This window comes from Nicotiana tomentosiformis, chromosome 8, assembly GCF_000390325.3.
Source record: "Nicotiana tomentosiformis chromosome 8, ASM39032v3, whole genome shotgun sequence".
NCBI classification, from domain to species: domain Eukaryota; kingdom Viridiplantae; phylum Streptophyta; class Magnoliopsida; order Solanales; family Solanaceae; genus Nicotiana; species Nicotiana tomentosiformis.
In genome coordinates, this window is record NC_090819.1 from 57,805,694 (window position 1) to 57,822,361 (window position 16,668).

The 16,668-nt window shown below is 40.4% G+C and overlaps 1 protein-coding gene across 1 annotated transcript; it reads right to left on the bottom strand.

The window, feature by feature from the left end:
* Nucleotides 1-3,618: 3,618 nt before the first annotated feature.
* LOC138897518 (uncharacterized) lies at nucleotides 3,619-4,290 on the bottom strand. The gene has a single exon (XM_070183492.1). It carries the CDS (start codon nucleotides 4,288-4,290, stop codon nucleotides 3,619-3,621), a length of 672 nt encoding a protein of 223 aa, XP_070039593.1.
* Between the last annotated feature and the right edge of the window lie 12,378 nt (nucleotides 4,291-16,668).

Genomic DNA, 16,668 nt, shown 5'->3' on the forward strand with positions numbered 1-16,668 from the left:
GAAGAGTGTAAAGCACGAAGGGTGATGCCGTGCCTTTGTTTATGCATTATCATGTGAGGGAGAGTGAAAAGTACGAAGGGTGATGCCGTACCCTATTATTGAGAGTAAAAGCACGAAGGGTGATGTCGTGCCATATTATTGAGAGTAAAAGCACAAAGGGTGATGCCATGCCATATCATTGTGAGTAAAAGCACGAAGGGTGATGTCGTGCCATGTTATGTGAGTAAAAGCACGAAGGGTGATGCCATGCCATTGTATTGATATTATTACGCTTTCATGTTATGGTGAGTTCATGGCATGAAGGGTGTTTCCGTGCAAGTGAGGACGAGAGACATGCATTATGTTGTGATATCTCTTTCTTGCAGATATTTTTATGTCTTTACCTGGAGTTGTTGTTATCGTGTTCATGGTTCTTATGTGATATGTTGTTACTGTTCTGTCTTATCCTCTATCACCTTTGTTGTCGTGTTACCATGCCTTCTATTTACTTAAACTTGGCAATATCATGCTTACTTCCTGCTGTTATGATTGCATCCATGTCATCTGTTTTGTTGCACTTAAGTGTAGGTCTTCTTCCATACTAGTCGTTCATGTCCGTACTTGCTAATTTATAAAGATCATGTGTTCGCTTCCTTATTTGCCATATCTATTTTCATGCCTTCACCTTGTTAGTTAGTTGAAGTTACATCCCTTTTTCCTAATCGTTGTTATTACCTCAATGTTTTCTGTTCAGTCTGTTACTGATGTTCTCATGTACACTCTCGTTCTCCATAGCTAATTGAATATTTCCTACACAATTATTTCTATTATCGGCATTCCTGTCATTTGGTTGGTACTGTTTTACGCATAATTGGTGAGGATGAGATAAATGCACGAAGGGTGTTGCCGTGCCGTTGGATTTGATGTCTTGAATATATTTCTCACATTATGAAAGTTTTGAGGTGACTGTTGTGATTTATTGGCTTTCGCTCTAAGGAAAGGATTGGGTGAGATATTGATACCTGTTGAATTGTGTTTTCTTCTAGTACTCCGTTATTGCTTTGTATATTCGTTTCGTGTGCTCTATTCTGTTGTACTATAGTATAGTTCTATTATTGGTTTATATTATAGATTTTATCAGTGAGCATCTTTTAACCAAAGCCTCGTCACTACTTCGACGAGGTTAGGCAAGATACTTACTCAGTACATGGGGTCGGTTGTACTGATACTACACTTCTGTACATTGTATGCAAATATTGGCTGTTGTTGTTGCTATGCTCGATGATGCCGGAATTGAAGATGTACCTGTGTTTCTGTTGTAGCTGCCTCTTGTTCATGGTAGCCTTAGATTTATAAAAACTCTGTTTATGTACTTTTCAAACAGAAGATGTATTTACTTCATATCAGCTTTGTAAATTCTATTCTTAGAAGCTCATGATTCGTACTACCAGTCCTTGGGGATGTATAAGATTCAGACAATTCCTTTGTTTAATTTTTTTATTAAGTTAATGAAAATGGATAATCGTTAATTGGCTTACCTAGCGGGTTGGGTTAGGTGCCATCACGACTAGTAGATTTTGGGTCGTGACAGGAAGTTGGTTCGCGTCGACCGTAGTATTGATTTGCCACAGCCTTTGACATGATTGCGCCACGAAGTTCGGTAGATGGAATAGATTACTATATATAAGTTTAGAAAATATTTTAAAAATACTTGTTTCTTTTAAGAGAAATGTCGTCGTTCCAAATTATGACATGATACCAAAGGTTCTCTACACGCGAATCGTATCCCTTTGAAAACTTCGTCATGTTGTTGTCGATCTTCCATGGTGTCTCTGACAACGCGGCTAATGGTTGTTGTGACTGCAACCTAATTAAAGCTAATGCATTACAGAGGTTTCCTAAGGTTATGACTGAACCCTTTTAGGTTGCCTACGTATCCAAAATGGAATCAGGTCTGAACGTAGTTTGTGGGATAATGATGAAATGTGATGAAACGATCGAGCCTGACTCAGGCAGCCTACGTATCCAAAATGGAATCAAGTCAAAACATAGTTCGATTACAACAGATGCAAAATGATGAGATTAAGAAATGAAAATGGCCGAGTCTGACTCAGACAGCCTACGTATCTAAGTGGAATCAGGCCAGAACGTAGTTCAAATTACAAAAGACGATTGAATCCGATGAGGATTGCCTACGTATGCCTTTCTGACAAAATCAAGTCGGCATAATTCTTGAACAACATACAAAAATGGCATTTGGGTTTTCTATTACAAGAGAAAGGGGGAGAGAAATCGAACCCTACGTGGGTTGCCTACGTATCCCTCTGTGAGAAACCAGGTTGAACGTAGTTCTATAACATCAAAATCCTAACTCTATTTGTCTTCGGGCATAATATCTCTTGATCGGATCCGAGTTGATCGGCTTCGTGCTGACTCTTCCATCCATTTCTACTAAGATTAGAGGTCCACTAGACAGTGCTCTATGGACCACGAAAGGACCTTGCCAGTTCGGTGCGAACTTAACTTTAGCGTTTTCTTGATGAGGAAAGATTTTCTTCAGAACCAACTCCCCGGTATGAATTGGTGAGGCTTCACTCTCTTGTTAAATGCACTAGCCATCCTGTTCTGGTGTAACTGTCAATGACATACTGCATCCATTCTTTTCAATGAGCATGAGCTGCTCTTGCCTGACCCGTATCCACTTTGTGTCATCCAATTTTTCTTCTTGAAAGACTTTTAAGAACGGTATTTCGGCTTCTATGGGTATCACTGCTTCAGTTTCGTATACCAACATGTATGGCGTTGCCCCAATAGATGTTCTCATGATAGTCCGGTAACCTAATAGAGCAAAAGGTAACTTCTCATGCCATTGTCTGTGATTGTCCACTATCTTTCGCAGAATCCTCTTCATATTCTTGTTAGCTGCCTCGACTGCCCCATTCATTTGTGGTCTGTAGGCTGTGGAATTGCGGTGGACGATTCTGAACTTCTCGCAGATTTCCCTCATGAGGTCGCTATTAAGATTAGCGGCATTGTTAGTAATGATAGACTCCGGTATCCCAAATCTAAAAACGATGTTATTCCTGACAAAATCCGCCACTACCTTCTTTGTGACGGCCTTGTAAGTAGATGCCTTGAACCATTTAGTGAAATACTCAATGGATACCAAAATGAAACGATGTCCGTTTGATGCTGCAGGCTCTATGGGTCCTATCACGTTCATGCCCCAAGCGGCGAAAGGCCAGGGCGAACCCATTACATTTAACTTATTTGGTTGAACCCGGATGAAATCTCCGTGAATCTGGCACTGGTGACACTTCTGCACATAGCGGATGTTGTCACTTTCCATAGTCATCCAAAAGTATCCAGCTCTCAAAATCTTCTTGGCTAACGTGAACCTGTTCATGTGGGGTTCGCACGTCCCTGCATGTATTTCTTCCAATAGTCTGGTTGCTTCGGCGGCATCTACACATCTCAGCAAACCTAAGTCTGGGGTCCTCCTGTACAAGACTTCCCCGTTGAGGAAAAAGTGGTTTTCCAACCTCTTGAGGGCTCGCTTTTGACCATTAGTAGCATTTTTAGGTACTCCTGGGTTGCAAGGAACTTCTTGATGTCATGATACCAAGGTCTACCATATAGTTATTCATCCACATGGAAGTAATAGGCATATTGATCCTTGATTTCTATCTCGATGGGATCAATGTAGTTCTTGTCTGGATGCTGAATCATGGATGAAAACATTTCAAAGGCGTCGGCGAACTCATTCTGAATTCTGGGGACATGCCTGAACTCTATCTTCGTGAACTTCTTGCACAGCTCCTTCACGCAATACAGGTACGGTAGTATCTTGACATTCTTGGTTGACCATTCTCCTTGTACTTGGTGGATCAACAAATCGGACTCTCCTATGACCAAAAGCTCTTTGATGTTCATGTCGATTGCCATTCTGATTCCAAGGATGCATGCCTCATATTCAGCTATATTATTGGTACACAGGAATCTTATCTTTGCCGATGCTGGATAGTGTTGTCCAGATTCTGAAATCAAGACTGCCCTAATCCCGACTCCTTTGAAGTTTGCTGCTCTATCGAAAAACATCCTCCATCCAAGGTACGATTCTACAATATCTTCCCCGGCAAATAATACTTCTTCATCGGGGAAATACGTGGTAAGTGGTTCATAATCCCCATCCACTGGATTCTCGGCGAGGTGGTCAGCTAAAGTTTGTCCTTTGATAGCCTTATGAGTTATGTACACAATGTCAAATTCACTGAGGAGAATTTTCCACTTAGCTAGCTTCCCGGTAAGCATTGGCTTCTGAAAAATATACTTGAGTGGGTCGAGCCGAGATATCAGGTGCGTGGTGTACGCCGACATGTAATGCCTTTGCTTCTAAGCAATCAAAGTCAGAGCACAACAAGTGCATTCTATCAAAGATTACTTGGCCTTGCATGGTGTGAACTTCTTGCTTAAGTAGTAGATGGCCTACTCCTTTCTCCTAGTTTCATCATGTTGCCCCAATACGCAGCCAGAGGCATTGTCCAAGACTGACAAATAGAGCAACAATGGTTTCCCCAGTTCAGGGGGAACCAGCACTAGCGGGTTCGAAAGATACTCTTTGATTCTGTCAAAGGCTTTCTGGCACTCCTCCGTTCATTTCGTGGCAGCATCCTTCTTTAACAGTTTGAAATAATTTTGGAACAGTTGAGTCGAAGCTCATTTCATAATCTTTCCCACATCATCCTATTTCATTAGCACCATTAGCCACAAGTATAACTTTCACTCTTGGCACCTTGGCCACACTTTATACCTCCAATTCACTTATTTCACTTCCAACCATCTTTATAGATTATCAATAATAAGACATTTCCAATCAAGACTTTAGGTACACATATGAGCAATTAAGAGTCTTAAGCATATTGACATTTTCTCACACAATTTGGCATCATAGCATTCATTTGAAACATGACTCAAAGACATAGCATTTTAATACATGAGATTAGTGTGTGTTTAGTGTTAGGTCGCTGGTTGGTTTCTTTTAGGTGAGAGCATTGAAGCCTCCTTTAATATTGGCATTCAATCCCTCTAGAGTTTCAGATTTCAAATTAAGATAGTGGAGAGTGACGATGAGTTGATGATGTGAGCATAGTCGGGTAAAATCAGAGAGAACAGAGGGGAAATTAGAGTTTTGAGTTTACCTTAGTGGAGAGGTACGAGAGGATGAATGTTGAAGCACAAGAAACCAGTGGTCAGAACCCTAATACCCATAGGTCATTGCATTTGACCTCAGGGTGTCGAATATTGATGATGAAGCCAGCTAACACCTCCTTCTCGCTTTGATTTAAAAGAACGGAAGAAGAAATCAGGCGGGTTTGAAGTTTCACCCTTTTGGCCTGATTTTTTCAACTAGGGTTTTGAAATCGAATGGTAAAAACGGAAAGAATGACGTGACCAAGAGTGCAGGAACAAAAGGAACAACCATGCATGCCATGGATTTGAAAGGTCAGTAGCGATTTGAAATTTCATCTCTGAGGTTAGGGTTTTGATTTGGGAGTTTTGATTTTTGGTGATGAAATAGGCAAAGATTCAGCAAGAATCATGGATATGGGAGGCAAACGAGATGATTTGAGACTGATTTTATGACCTTGCACTAATTTGTGCAAGGTCTGTTGATTGATGGAGTTTAGGGCAGACGAGAGTAGAGAGAAGAAAGGGAAAGAAGGACGACGATTCAAAGGGAAAATGATAAGGCTTTTGGGAGATGGGGGTTGGTCGTCTTTGAGTTAATGTTGAGGGATAGAATACGGGACGTTGGATCTGGTGATTAACGTCCTTGGAATTTCGGGCATTTAGGATTTTATTTAGAAAGAATTTTAATGGCCATTGGATTAAAAGGTTTGAACAGTGGAGATGGGGTCTTTGGGCGGCTGCTTTAAGAATCAAAGAAAAATCAGGGATTAAATGGGAGACGTTGATCAGATGGATCAACGGTTCAGATGTATGTGTGTTTGTTTTGTGAGTGGTAAAGGGGGTGACGTGGCAAACGCTGATTGGTACAAATAGAGTTACTTGGATTGCCAATTCAGACTTGGGCCTGGTATTTGGGCTGGTTTAATTTAGAGAATAGCCACTTCATTTTTAATGAAGGAATTGCAATTGTAGCCTTTCAGTTTTTAACCCTTTTAAAATCAATTTAAATAAACTTAACAATTTCAATAAAATGTGGTAGAATTATAATTACTACATATTGCTAATTATTTTAATTAGTTATCTATAAATGACACATATTTCGAATTATAGCTCTAATTTTAAAATATTAAAATAGTAACCTAATTCACTGGAAATTAAGGAGTAATTTTGTCGAATTATAAAACATATGTAATGTATATACAAAAGTTATTTTATAATAGTAAATACATTTGTAATTACAAAATATTAGTACTATGTGATTAATTTTGAAACTAATACTTAATTAATTTATAAAAATAGATATTCATTAATAGAAAAATACTTTTAAAGTATTTATTATAAATTGTTAAGCATGAATAAATTAATTTTAAAAGGGAGAGCCAAAATTGGCCGTCAACACTCTTTGATTCACAATTTGTTTGGCCTATATGACTACGTTCGCTCTCTTATTTATGTTAGAGATTATGCCTAGATTTATGGTTATTTGTGAAGGCATGGGAACTTATATGTTGACTTGCTTGAATTATCCGTAGTCATATAAAAAATTTATGAGCACATAATTTTTATTAAGTCCATGTGCATATTTTATCTATAATCCCTGAATACATGTATACATTTTTGTATATGGATACTTGAGTTGGACTGAGAATTTTGGCCCAAATGATAAGGCGTGCAGATGAAATATAATTATGGCACATAGGATATGATGATCAGATATTTGATTGTGAGTGAGCTATAGGTCCTCTTTGCGCTTGGATTATGTAGTTGCTCGTGCACTTGATCCACCTAGTCTTGGGTGTTGTAGTGTATATACCGTGTTATTGTTACTGCTTCGAGACTATTTCTATCTTTAATTGTAATATGACTTTGTTAATTAAAGGAATTTGGCTATATTTTTGTGGAATGTGAGTTGTCTTGCTTAGCAAGTATGGCTAGGTGCCATCACGGCCTTAAGGTGGGATTTTGGATCGTGACAAGTTGGTATCAGAGCTATAGGTTGCGTAAGTCTACGAGTCACAAGCAGCTCTAGTAGAGTTTTGTGGATCGATACAAAGACATCTGTACTTATCTCCGAGATGCTACAGGATGTTAGGAAATTTTCCTTTCTTTCATTCTTTATCGTACGACTTTATTGATCCGAAGTTTGAATTCTTGTCTTTCTATTCTCTCACAGATGGTGAGAACATGCTCATCAGGAGCAGTTGGGCAGGTGCCAGCATCTCAGGCTAGGACCGCGAGAGGCCGGGACCGAGGAAGAGGCAGGGGTGGAGCACGCATCGCAGTTAGAGCCACTGCTAGAGCAGCCGCTGTGAAGCCACTAGTTGCTTCATTTGAGGAGCAGGTTTTTCATCAAGGCGAGCCAGTTGGACCAGCTTAGGTCCCGGAGGGGTTTATTGCTACCACAGTACTTTACGATGCTCTTGTTCATTTGGTTGGTCTTGTGGAGGGTTTGGAATAGACCGAAGTACTTTTTGTAGTATCGGCTACTTCTCATGCTAGGGGAGGGGCACAAACTCCCCCTACTCATTCTAGAGCAGGTTGGTGCTGTTTATCAAACACCAGGAGTAGTACCGCTTGGGTGACATCCTCATGTGGTTGATGTTAAGCTAGTAGTGGAGGCTGCTATGTCTGAGGAGGAGCAGAAGAGGTTTGATCAGTTCAGGAAGATGGGTCTTCCATATTTTGATGGTGATCCTTTGGCATATGTACAAGACTTCTTAAATGGTTGTTAGGAGATTCTGCAGAATCTTGGTTTGGTGCAGTCGAATGAGATCAATTTTACTACTTTTCAGCTCAACGGGTTAGCCAAGATGTGGTAGCAGTCATATGAGCGTAGCAGGCCAGCATGGTCACTTCTATTCAATTAGATTCAGTTCTCAAATCTCTTCTTAGAGAAGTTCATTCCCCTCATGAAGAGGGATGAGATGTGTGGCCAGTTAGAGCACCTTCAGCAAGGTCGTTTGTCTGTGACCGAGTATGAGATGAGGATCATTGAGTTATCTCATCATGCAGATTTCTGATCCCTATTAAGGTTGAGAAGGTGAGGAGGTTTATTGAGGGTTTGAAGTTTGGTATCAAAATTGTTATGGCTAGGGAGGCGGAGACTAGTACTACATTTATTCAAGTTATGGACATAGCGCGCAATATTGAGCGCATTCGGGGTCAGAGTAGGGAGGCCATAGTGATGAGGGGAAGAGGTCCCGACATTCAAGCAATTTTGGTGGTACCTCGTCTTGAGGTAGGGATCATTCTAGGAGAGGCCATTCTAGTAGGCCAAATCCTTCAGCTTTTCAGCCTGTTGGTGGCACTCCAGTTTAGTCTTCCTTCAATGCATTACCAGTGCAGAGTACCTACCGTACTCCTTCAGCCCAGGGTTCTTCCAGTGGTTGCTCATGTTATCAGAGGCAGCCTCAGATTCAGCAGCCATTCTTAGCTCGAGGTTGCTTTGATTATAGAGAGGTGGTGCATATCAAGAAGGAGTGTCCCAAGCGTGGTAGAGGTGTAGCACATCAGGGTTCTAAGGCAGTGACTCCAGTTCTAGTTGTTACACCACCAGCCCCACCAGCTAGGGGAGTTCACGTAGTTAGGGGGTGTCCCGGAGGTAGAGGTCAGTCGAGGGGAGGTCAAGCCCGCTATTATGTATTTCTAGCTAGACCCGAGGTAGAGGCTTCTGATGCACTTATTATAGGTATTGTTTCAGCCTGTCACAAAGATGCATCTGCTCTATTTGATCCTGATTCTACATATTCCTATATGTCATCGTACTTTGTATTGAATTTGTATTTGCCCTATAGTTCTCTTGATATTCTTGTTCATGTATCTACACATGTTGGTGACTCTATTATGGTGGATCGGGTGTATCGATATTGTTTGGTTACCATTGGGGGTTATGAGACTAGTATTGATCTCTTTTTCCTTAGTACAGTGGACTTTGATGTGATTTTGGGCATGGATTAGCTATCTCAGTATAATGCTACTCTTGATTGTTATGCTAAGACCGTGACATTGGCTATGTCGGGGCTGCCGAGTTTGGAATGGAGAGGTTCTCTTAGGCATACTTCTAGTAGAGTAGTTTCACTTCTGAATGTTCAGCGGATGGTTACGATGGGGTGTTTGGCGTACTTATTCATTGTTAGAGATATTAGTGCTAATACTCCCATTGTTAATTCAGTTCCAGTTGTGAGGGAGTTTTCGCATGTTTTTCTTGCAGACCTATCAGCATGCCACTCAATAGGGATATTAATTTTGGTATTGACTTGGTGTCGGGCACTCAGCCCATATCTATTCCACCGCATCTCTTGGCTCCGGCAGAGTTGAAAATTGAAAGAATAGTTGTAAGAGTTGCTGGAAGGGGTTTATCAGTCGTAGTGTATCACTGTGAGGTCTGCCAGTGTTGTTTGTAAAGAAGAAGGATGGTTCCATGAGGATGTGTATTCACTATAGGTAGTAGAAAAAGGTTACCATCAAAAACAAGTATCCATTGCCTCGCATTGATGACTTATTTGATCAGCTCCAGGGTGCTAGGGTGGTCTCAAAAATTGACTTGAGATCGGGGTATCACTAGTTAAAGATTAGGGCTTCGAACATTCCTAAGACGGCTTTCAGAACTTGTTATGGGCATTATGAACTTTTGGTGATATCTTTTGCTTTGACTAATACCCCGGCAGCCTTTATGCATTTGATGAATAGTGTGTTCCAACCTTATTTGGATTCTTTTGTCATTGTGTACGTTAATATCTTTGTATATTCCCGAAGTTCTGAGGAGCACGAGCAGCATTTGAGGACTGTGCTTCAGATTTTGAGGGAGAAGAAGTTGTATGCTAAGTTCTCCACGTGCGAGCTTTTGTTGGACTCAGTGACATTCTTGGGCCACGTGGTATCTAGTGATGCGTTCAAGGTGGATCCGAAGAAAATTGAAGCAGTTCAGAGTTGGCCCAGACCTTCTACTGCTACTGAGATTAGGAGTTTCTTAGGCTTAGCTGAGAGGGTTTTCATCTATTGTATCCTCATTGACTCAATTGACTCAGAAAGGCGCTCTTTTCAAATGGTCTAACGAGTGTGAGGAGAGATTTTAGAAGCTCAAGACTGCTTTGACTATAGCTCCAGTTTTGGTTTTGCCTTCAGGGTCAGGTTTGTATACACTCTATTGTGATGCTTTACAAGTTGGTCTTGGATGTGTGTTAATGCAAGACGGTAGGGTGATTGCCTATGCATCGCGCCAGTTGAAACCCCATGAGAAGAACTACTCGTTGCATGATTTGAAGTTAGAAGCTATTGTAAACGCGCTCAATATTTGGATGCATTACTTATATGGTATGTCTTGTGAGGTGTATACAGATTATCAGAGTCTCCAGCATATGTTTAAATAGAAAAATTTGAATTTGAGACAACGGAGAAAGTTGGAGTTGCTGAAGAATTATGATATCACTATTCTTTAACATCCTAGGAAGGCCAATGTGGTAGCAGATGCCTTGAGTAGAAGAACGGAGAGTATGGGAAGTTTGGCATTCATTCCAACTGTAGAGAGACCTTTTAGCTATGGATGTTCATGCTTTGGCCAACAGATTAGTGAGACTGGATATTTCAGAACCTAGTAGGGTTCTTGCTTATGTTGTATCACAGTCGTCCTTGTTTGAACACATTAATACTCGTTACTATGATGATCCTCACTTGCTTGTCCTTAAGGACACGATGCAAAGAGGTGGTTCTAAGGAGGTGACTACTGGTGACAATGGGGTATTGAGGCTTCAGGGTCATATTTGTGTTCCTAATGTGGATGGTTTGACGGAGTTAATTCTTGAGGAGGCTCACAGTTCACGATATTCTATTCACTTTGGTGCTATGAAAATGCATTGTGATTTGAAGCAAAATTATTGGTGGAGAAAGATAAAGAAGGATATTGTGGGCGTGTTGCATGGTATCTGATCAGCATGTCAAGTATGAGCATCAAAGACCGGGTGGTTTGCTTCAGATGTTAGATATACCAGAATAGAAGTGGGAGCATATCACTACGAATTTTATGGTAGGGTTTCCACGGACATTGAAGAGATTTGATGTTATGTGGGTCATTGTGGACAAACTGACCAAGTTTGCACATTTCATTCTGGTCATGACTTCCTACACGTTTGAGCAGTTGGCATGGATCTATATAAGAGAGATTGTTCGCTTGCATGGTATGTCTGTGTCTATCATCTTGGATCAAGGCACTCAGTTTACATCGTACTTTTGGAGAGATATTCCACGTGAATTGGGCACACAGGTGGAATTGAGTACTGCATTTCACCCTTAGACGGATGGGAAGTCCGAGTGGACCATTCAGATCTTGGAGGATATGTTGAGAGCCTGCATTATTGATTTCGGGGTTCAGTGTGACCAGTTTCTACTGTTAGTAGAGTTTGCCTACAATAACAGCTATCAGTCTAGTATAAAAATAGCTCCATGTGAAGCCTTATATGGGAGACAATGTCGTTCTCTAGTTGGTTGGTTTGAGCCTGGGGAGGCTAGGTTATTGGACACTGATCTGCTTCGTGATGCTTTGGAGAAGGTGAAGTTGATTCAGGAGAAGCTTCGTACATAGCGGTCCAGGCAGAAGAGTTATGTTGATAGGAAGGTTTGTGATGTGGATTTCATAGAGGGTGAGAGGGTTCTTCTAAGATTTTCGCCTATGAAAGGCGTGATGAGGTTTGGAAAGAAGGGGAAGCTGAGTGTGAGACCCAGGTGTTTCTCTCTTCTCTTACGTAATATATGTAATGTGGCGTGGTTATATTAGGTATATATGATTGGGTATAGCATATTGGGAGAATAAGACTGAAAATGTGTGGTAATATCAAGGAACTAAACTAAAGCTTTAAGTCAAAAGAATCCCTTAAACAAAGGTTCATGGTTAAAGAAATGGCTCGGGTAGCACCCCGCGCGTTCGGAAGGTTTAAGTTAACTTGCACCTGTGGGATAAGACTAAGAGTGTATAATATGCTAAGAATAATATGTTATGAGGTATTATAATATCACACTGGTCACATGTTAAGTTTTGGAGTCAAGCAAGTTGCGAAATAAAAGTCGGCAAAAGTTATCGTAAATTTCTCTAATAAATTTTCTAAACTTTGGGTCAAATGTATCAGATCATTTCTCCCAATATATAAAGATTTGTGGGACCCACAATCTACCAAATCGAAGGTCTACGAGTCTAGTTTGCAACCAAAGAAATCTCACATCAAACCGACATTGGAGTAAAATGTTATGACTGTTTTACCGCGGACTGTCCGGGCTGAAATCGGGTCGCGAACCGGGTCGGGTCAAACAAGTGGTATAAGTCGGAAAATCCGACTTTTAAGACCCCAAAACATTTCATCTTCGTCCCAAAACAGTGAGAAAGCTTAAGAGAGGGTTTCATGGTATTCTTGAGTGATTAAGGTGCGTTTTTAACGATTTCTATCGTTAAAGTTTGCCCCCGTGCCTAGAAGCGCAATCTCTACGCTTTGCAATCGTTTTCCCCTTCTATTAGCTGTGTTTGGAGCTATTTTTGGAAGATAGGAAATTGTTGTTCTTGCTGGTTCTTTAGGATTTATACTTGGTTTGCCAAGGTAATCATCTTGGGACTCTTTTATGATCGTTTTTACAAAGTTCTACGGGCATTTTGTCAAGTTAGGGTCATATGGCAAATCTGCCAATTTAAACTCATTTATGAACTGTTTATAGGTGTGTATAAGCTGCATATATATAGTGGTTTCGAAGCTTAGGACGTAAGGAACAACTTTCGTGAAGGAACTATAGGCATTCGGACGTTCGTTGGAGAGGTATGTTAAGGCTAAGCTTCGTCCTTCCTTTTAGCACGAATTTTGGGAAATTCTTAAGACGCCAAATGTGATATTTTACTATTCTGTTGCTAAAAAGACCTTCTGTGAAAGGCATTGGTATCGTAGATAAAGTATTTTCATGATGCTATTAGGTTGATATTCCACTCGTTCGGTTAAAAAGGGTATTCGACATCTATATATGTCATTTTGTCGGCTTTCTTAAATATATGTCCATATATATGAATTCTTATTCGTCTTTGGGTTGTGTGACTTAAAAATAAAGGCATTTAGTATTTGCAATCAGTCCTTCTTCCTTGTTAAAGTGAATTTTAAAATCTCTAAAGTGACACGTCGGTTTCAAAATTCTCAAATATAATTTTTATGTTTAAACTACTAAAACATTTGATTTTTTTGAAATACTTTCTTTTACTAATTATCAAGAAATCAGGTATAAGGACTAAGTGAAGCACCTTAAGCTTTTTATGAACATATTCAGAGTTAAGTTATCTTTCTAAAAGTCGAGTTAAGTTTTCAAACTTATTAAAAAAGATATGAGGTTCCACGAGACATTTGTATGCGATACGAAGGTGATTATGAGATTATGAGAATAAGAGTACCAATGAGCCAAGGTTGGCTAAGTTCTTGTTATGGCCTATTATGTGCATTCAAAGTTCATATCATACATGACATATTATGCATGGACTTCGAGCTATAATCGGAGGTAAGGGGACTATTTGCCCGAAAGATTATATATATTGTACAGATGGCCACAGGTTGGCAATATGATACCGGTTAGCTACCGGGAGAGACCGCCATTGCTAGCATTTGGTTGGGTATGTCATGCATTTACATCAATATATATGTATTCACGACATACGATTACACGAGCATACCATGCATATTTTATTACTATGAGGTCGGATGTCGGCCATGGAGGCTATCAGAGTTTCAGTGTCAGGTGGTATCTTTATTACCTTTTTACATCAGCTATGTATGATTCTACTTTCTGCCTTAGATACCAGTACATTTTTATTCGTACTGATGTCCCGTTGCCTGGGGACACTGCATTTTTGTTTCGTGCGTGCAGGTCTAGGTAGGGACTCTGATCGACCCCTCCGCTAGGATTTCGGGGTTCAGCTGTGAGTTGGTAAGCTCCACCTCTTCCTGGAGCTTTCATAGGATAGTTACTTTTGTTGTACAGTTTGGGTATAGTTGGGGCCTTATCCCGACAGTGCTTATGACACTCTTAGAGGCTATTGTGGACACAATATTCTGGGTTTCTTTTTGCTGCTTTTAGTCTCCAGCCCATAGGCTTGGCATGTATATATAGGTGTGTAGGCATGTATGTCTCCAGTCGTGGCCTCGTCAGCCAGCTAGTATTTTATTATTTTGGCTTGTCTACCTATGTTTATATGGCTTATTGTTATTCATGTCATAACCTTACGGTCCAGGATTAGTATTTCAGATGTTGTGCTGCCCGATCTGTTGGGCCCCAAGTCTAGTTAGCTAGTATGTTTAGTGGCTAACTCGATCGAATACAGTATCGAGTGCCAGTCATGCCTCCCCTAGTTTGGGGCGTGACATTGAGCCCTCGGTACATTAGTCTATTTGAGGTTTTGGAGAGAGTGGGTGAGGTGGCTTCCAAGCTTTCTTTGCCACCCAGCTTGTCAGGAATTCATCCGATGTTTTATGTTTTCATGCTTCGAAAGTATCATGAGGATCAATCATATATGTTAGATTTCTGTTCGGTTCGGTTGGATGAGAACTTGGCTTATGAGGAGGAACCAGTGGCCACTTTAGATAGGTAGGTTCAGAAGCTGCGGTCGAAAGATATTACATCGGTGAAGGTTCAGTGGAGAGGTCAGTCAGTCGGGGAAGCGACTTAGGAGATCGAGCATGATATACGAAGCAAATATTCTCATCTTTTTGGCACTCCGAGTATGTTTCTAAAATCTGTCGAGAATGGACATTTTCTTAAGAGGGGTAGAATGTAATGACTCGAGCGGTCATTTTGTTGTATTTGAGCCTCGTTCCCTTATTTGATACTTTATGTATGTGTGTTTGTGATTTTGTGGCTTGGGGTGGTTAGTTTGGCTTCGGGAAGGTTTGCGAGTGAATTGAGATACTTAGTTTCATTTTGGAGGTTTAAGTTGTAAGAGTTGACTAAGGATTGGAATAGGTTAGTTATGCTATTTAGAACTTATGTGCAAAGTTTAGTTGGAATCCGAATTGGTTAGACCTGAATCGGATGCTTGGTTGCAAGTTGGAAGTTCTTGATTTTAAGAGAGTGATTTTGATCATCGATTCTTGGTTTGAATGTTATTCGTGGTATTTCGATCCCTTAGACAAGTTTGGATTAGGTATTAGAACTTTTTGGCATGATTAGACAGGGTCCTAGGGGGCTCGAGGTATTATTTAGGGTGGTTTCAGACCATTTTCCATTATTTTTGGCATTGTTGGTTTTTGGCAGAGTTTGGTGTGTCGCACCTGCGGAAAATTGGGTGCAGGTGCGAGGTCGCAGATGCGGCGAGTGGTACGCAGAAGCGTAAGTTGGCCTGGGCAGGGGAGTCCGTAGATGCGGACTTAGTAGCGCAGATGCACACGGGGAGGGCACCAACGAGACCACAGATGCGGAGAAGTCTCGGAGAAGAGGAGGTGCAGTTGTTTAAGTGAGTTTCGCATCTGCGATAGTTTTGCCGCTAATGCGACGTCACAGAAGCGACTGTTTTATCCGCAGATACAGAAGTCGCTGGGCGGAAGTTATTTTTCAAGGGTATGAGTTATTTTCACTATTTTGAGTTTAGGAGCTCCGCTAGAGGCGATATTTGGGGAGAATTTCATCACCGCTTTAAGGGTAAGTGATTTCTACTTGATTTTGATATTATATCGTGTTTCCCTATAGATTACTACACATAAATTATGGGATTTGAACGTGAAACTTGGGGGGTTTTACTACAATTTTGGAGAGTGTAAATTGGAGATTTGGGAGTCGATTTGGATTCGGTTTTGGAATCTAATCACATATTTGGACTTGTGGGGTTGTGTGTAGCCGATATCTACTCCTTGACTTGGGTTTTGACCATGTGGGATCGGTTGACTTTTGTTAACGTTTGTGGATTTGATTAAATATCCAAACTTTATTGTTTGGTTCGAATGTCTTTGTTTGACGCTATTGAGTTGTATTTGACTAGTTTTGACTCATTCAGTTGTTGATTTGAGAGGGAAGGCTACTTTGGAAGGTTAAAGGCTACCGGGTGGAAGTAAGTCTCTTGGCTAACCGTGTTAAGAGGGAAATTCCCAGGATTTGACTTGAATGTTATGTGTTTAAGATATTGGGGTGGTATATATATGTGATGGCGAGCGTATTTACACTTACCATATTTACATCATGACCCGGGTAGAATTGGAATACTTTATGCCTTGTTTTGATTATGTGCTATTTGATTCATGGTTTTGTTTAGCTTATATGACTATGTTCACAATTTTATTCATGTTAGAGATCATGCCTAGGTTTATAATTATTTGTGAAGGTATGAGAACTTATTCTTGATATGTTGAATTGCTTAAACCATCTGTAGTCATATAGAAATTACATGAGCACATATCCGTATAATCTTTATTAAATCCTTGTGCATCTTTTATCTATAATCCTTGAATGCATGCATACATTTCTTTATATGGATACTTGAGCTGGATTGAGAATTTT

Coding starts and splice junctions, on each gene's coding strand:
- LOC138897518 (XM_070183492.1), bottom strand. CDS start 4,290: ATGCTTACCGGGAAGCTAGCTAAGTGGAAAATTCTCCTCAGTGAATTT.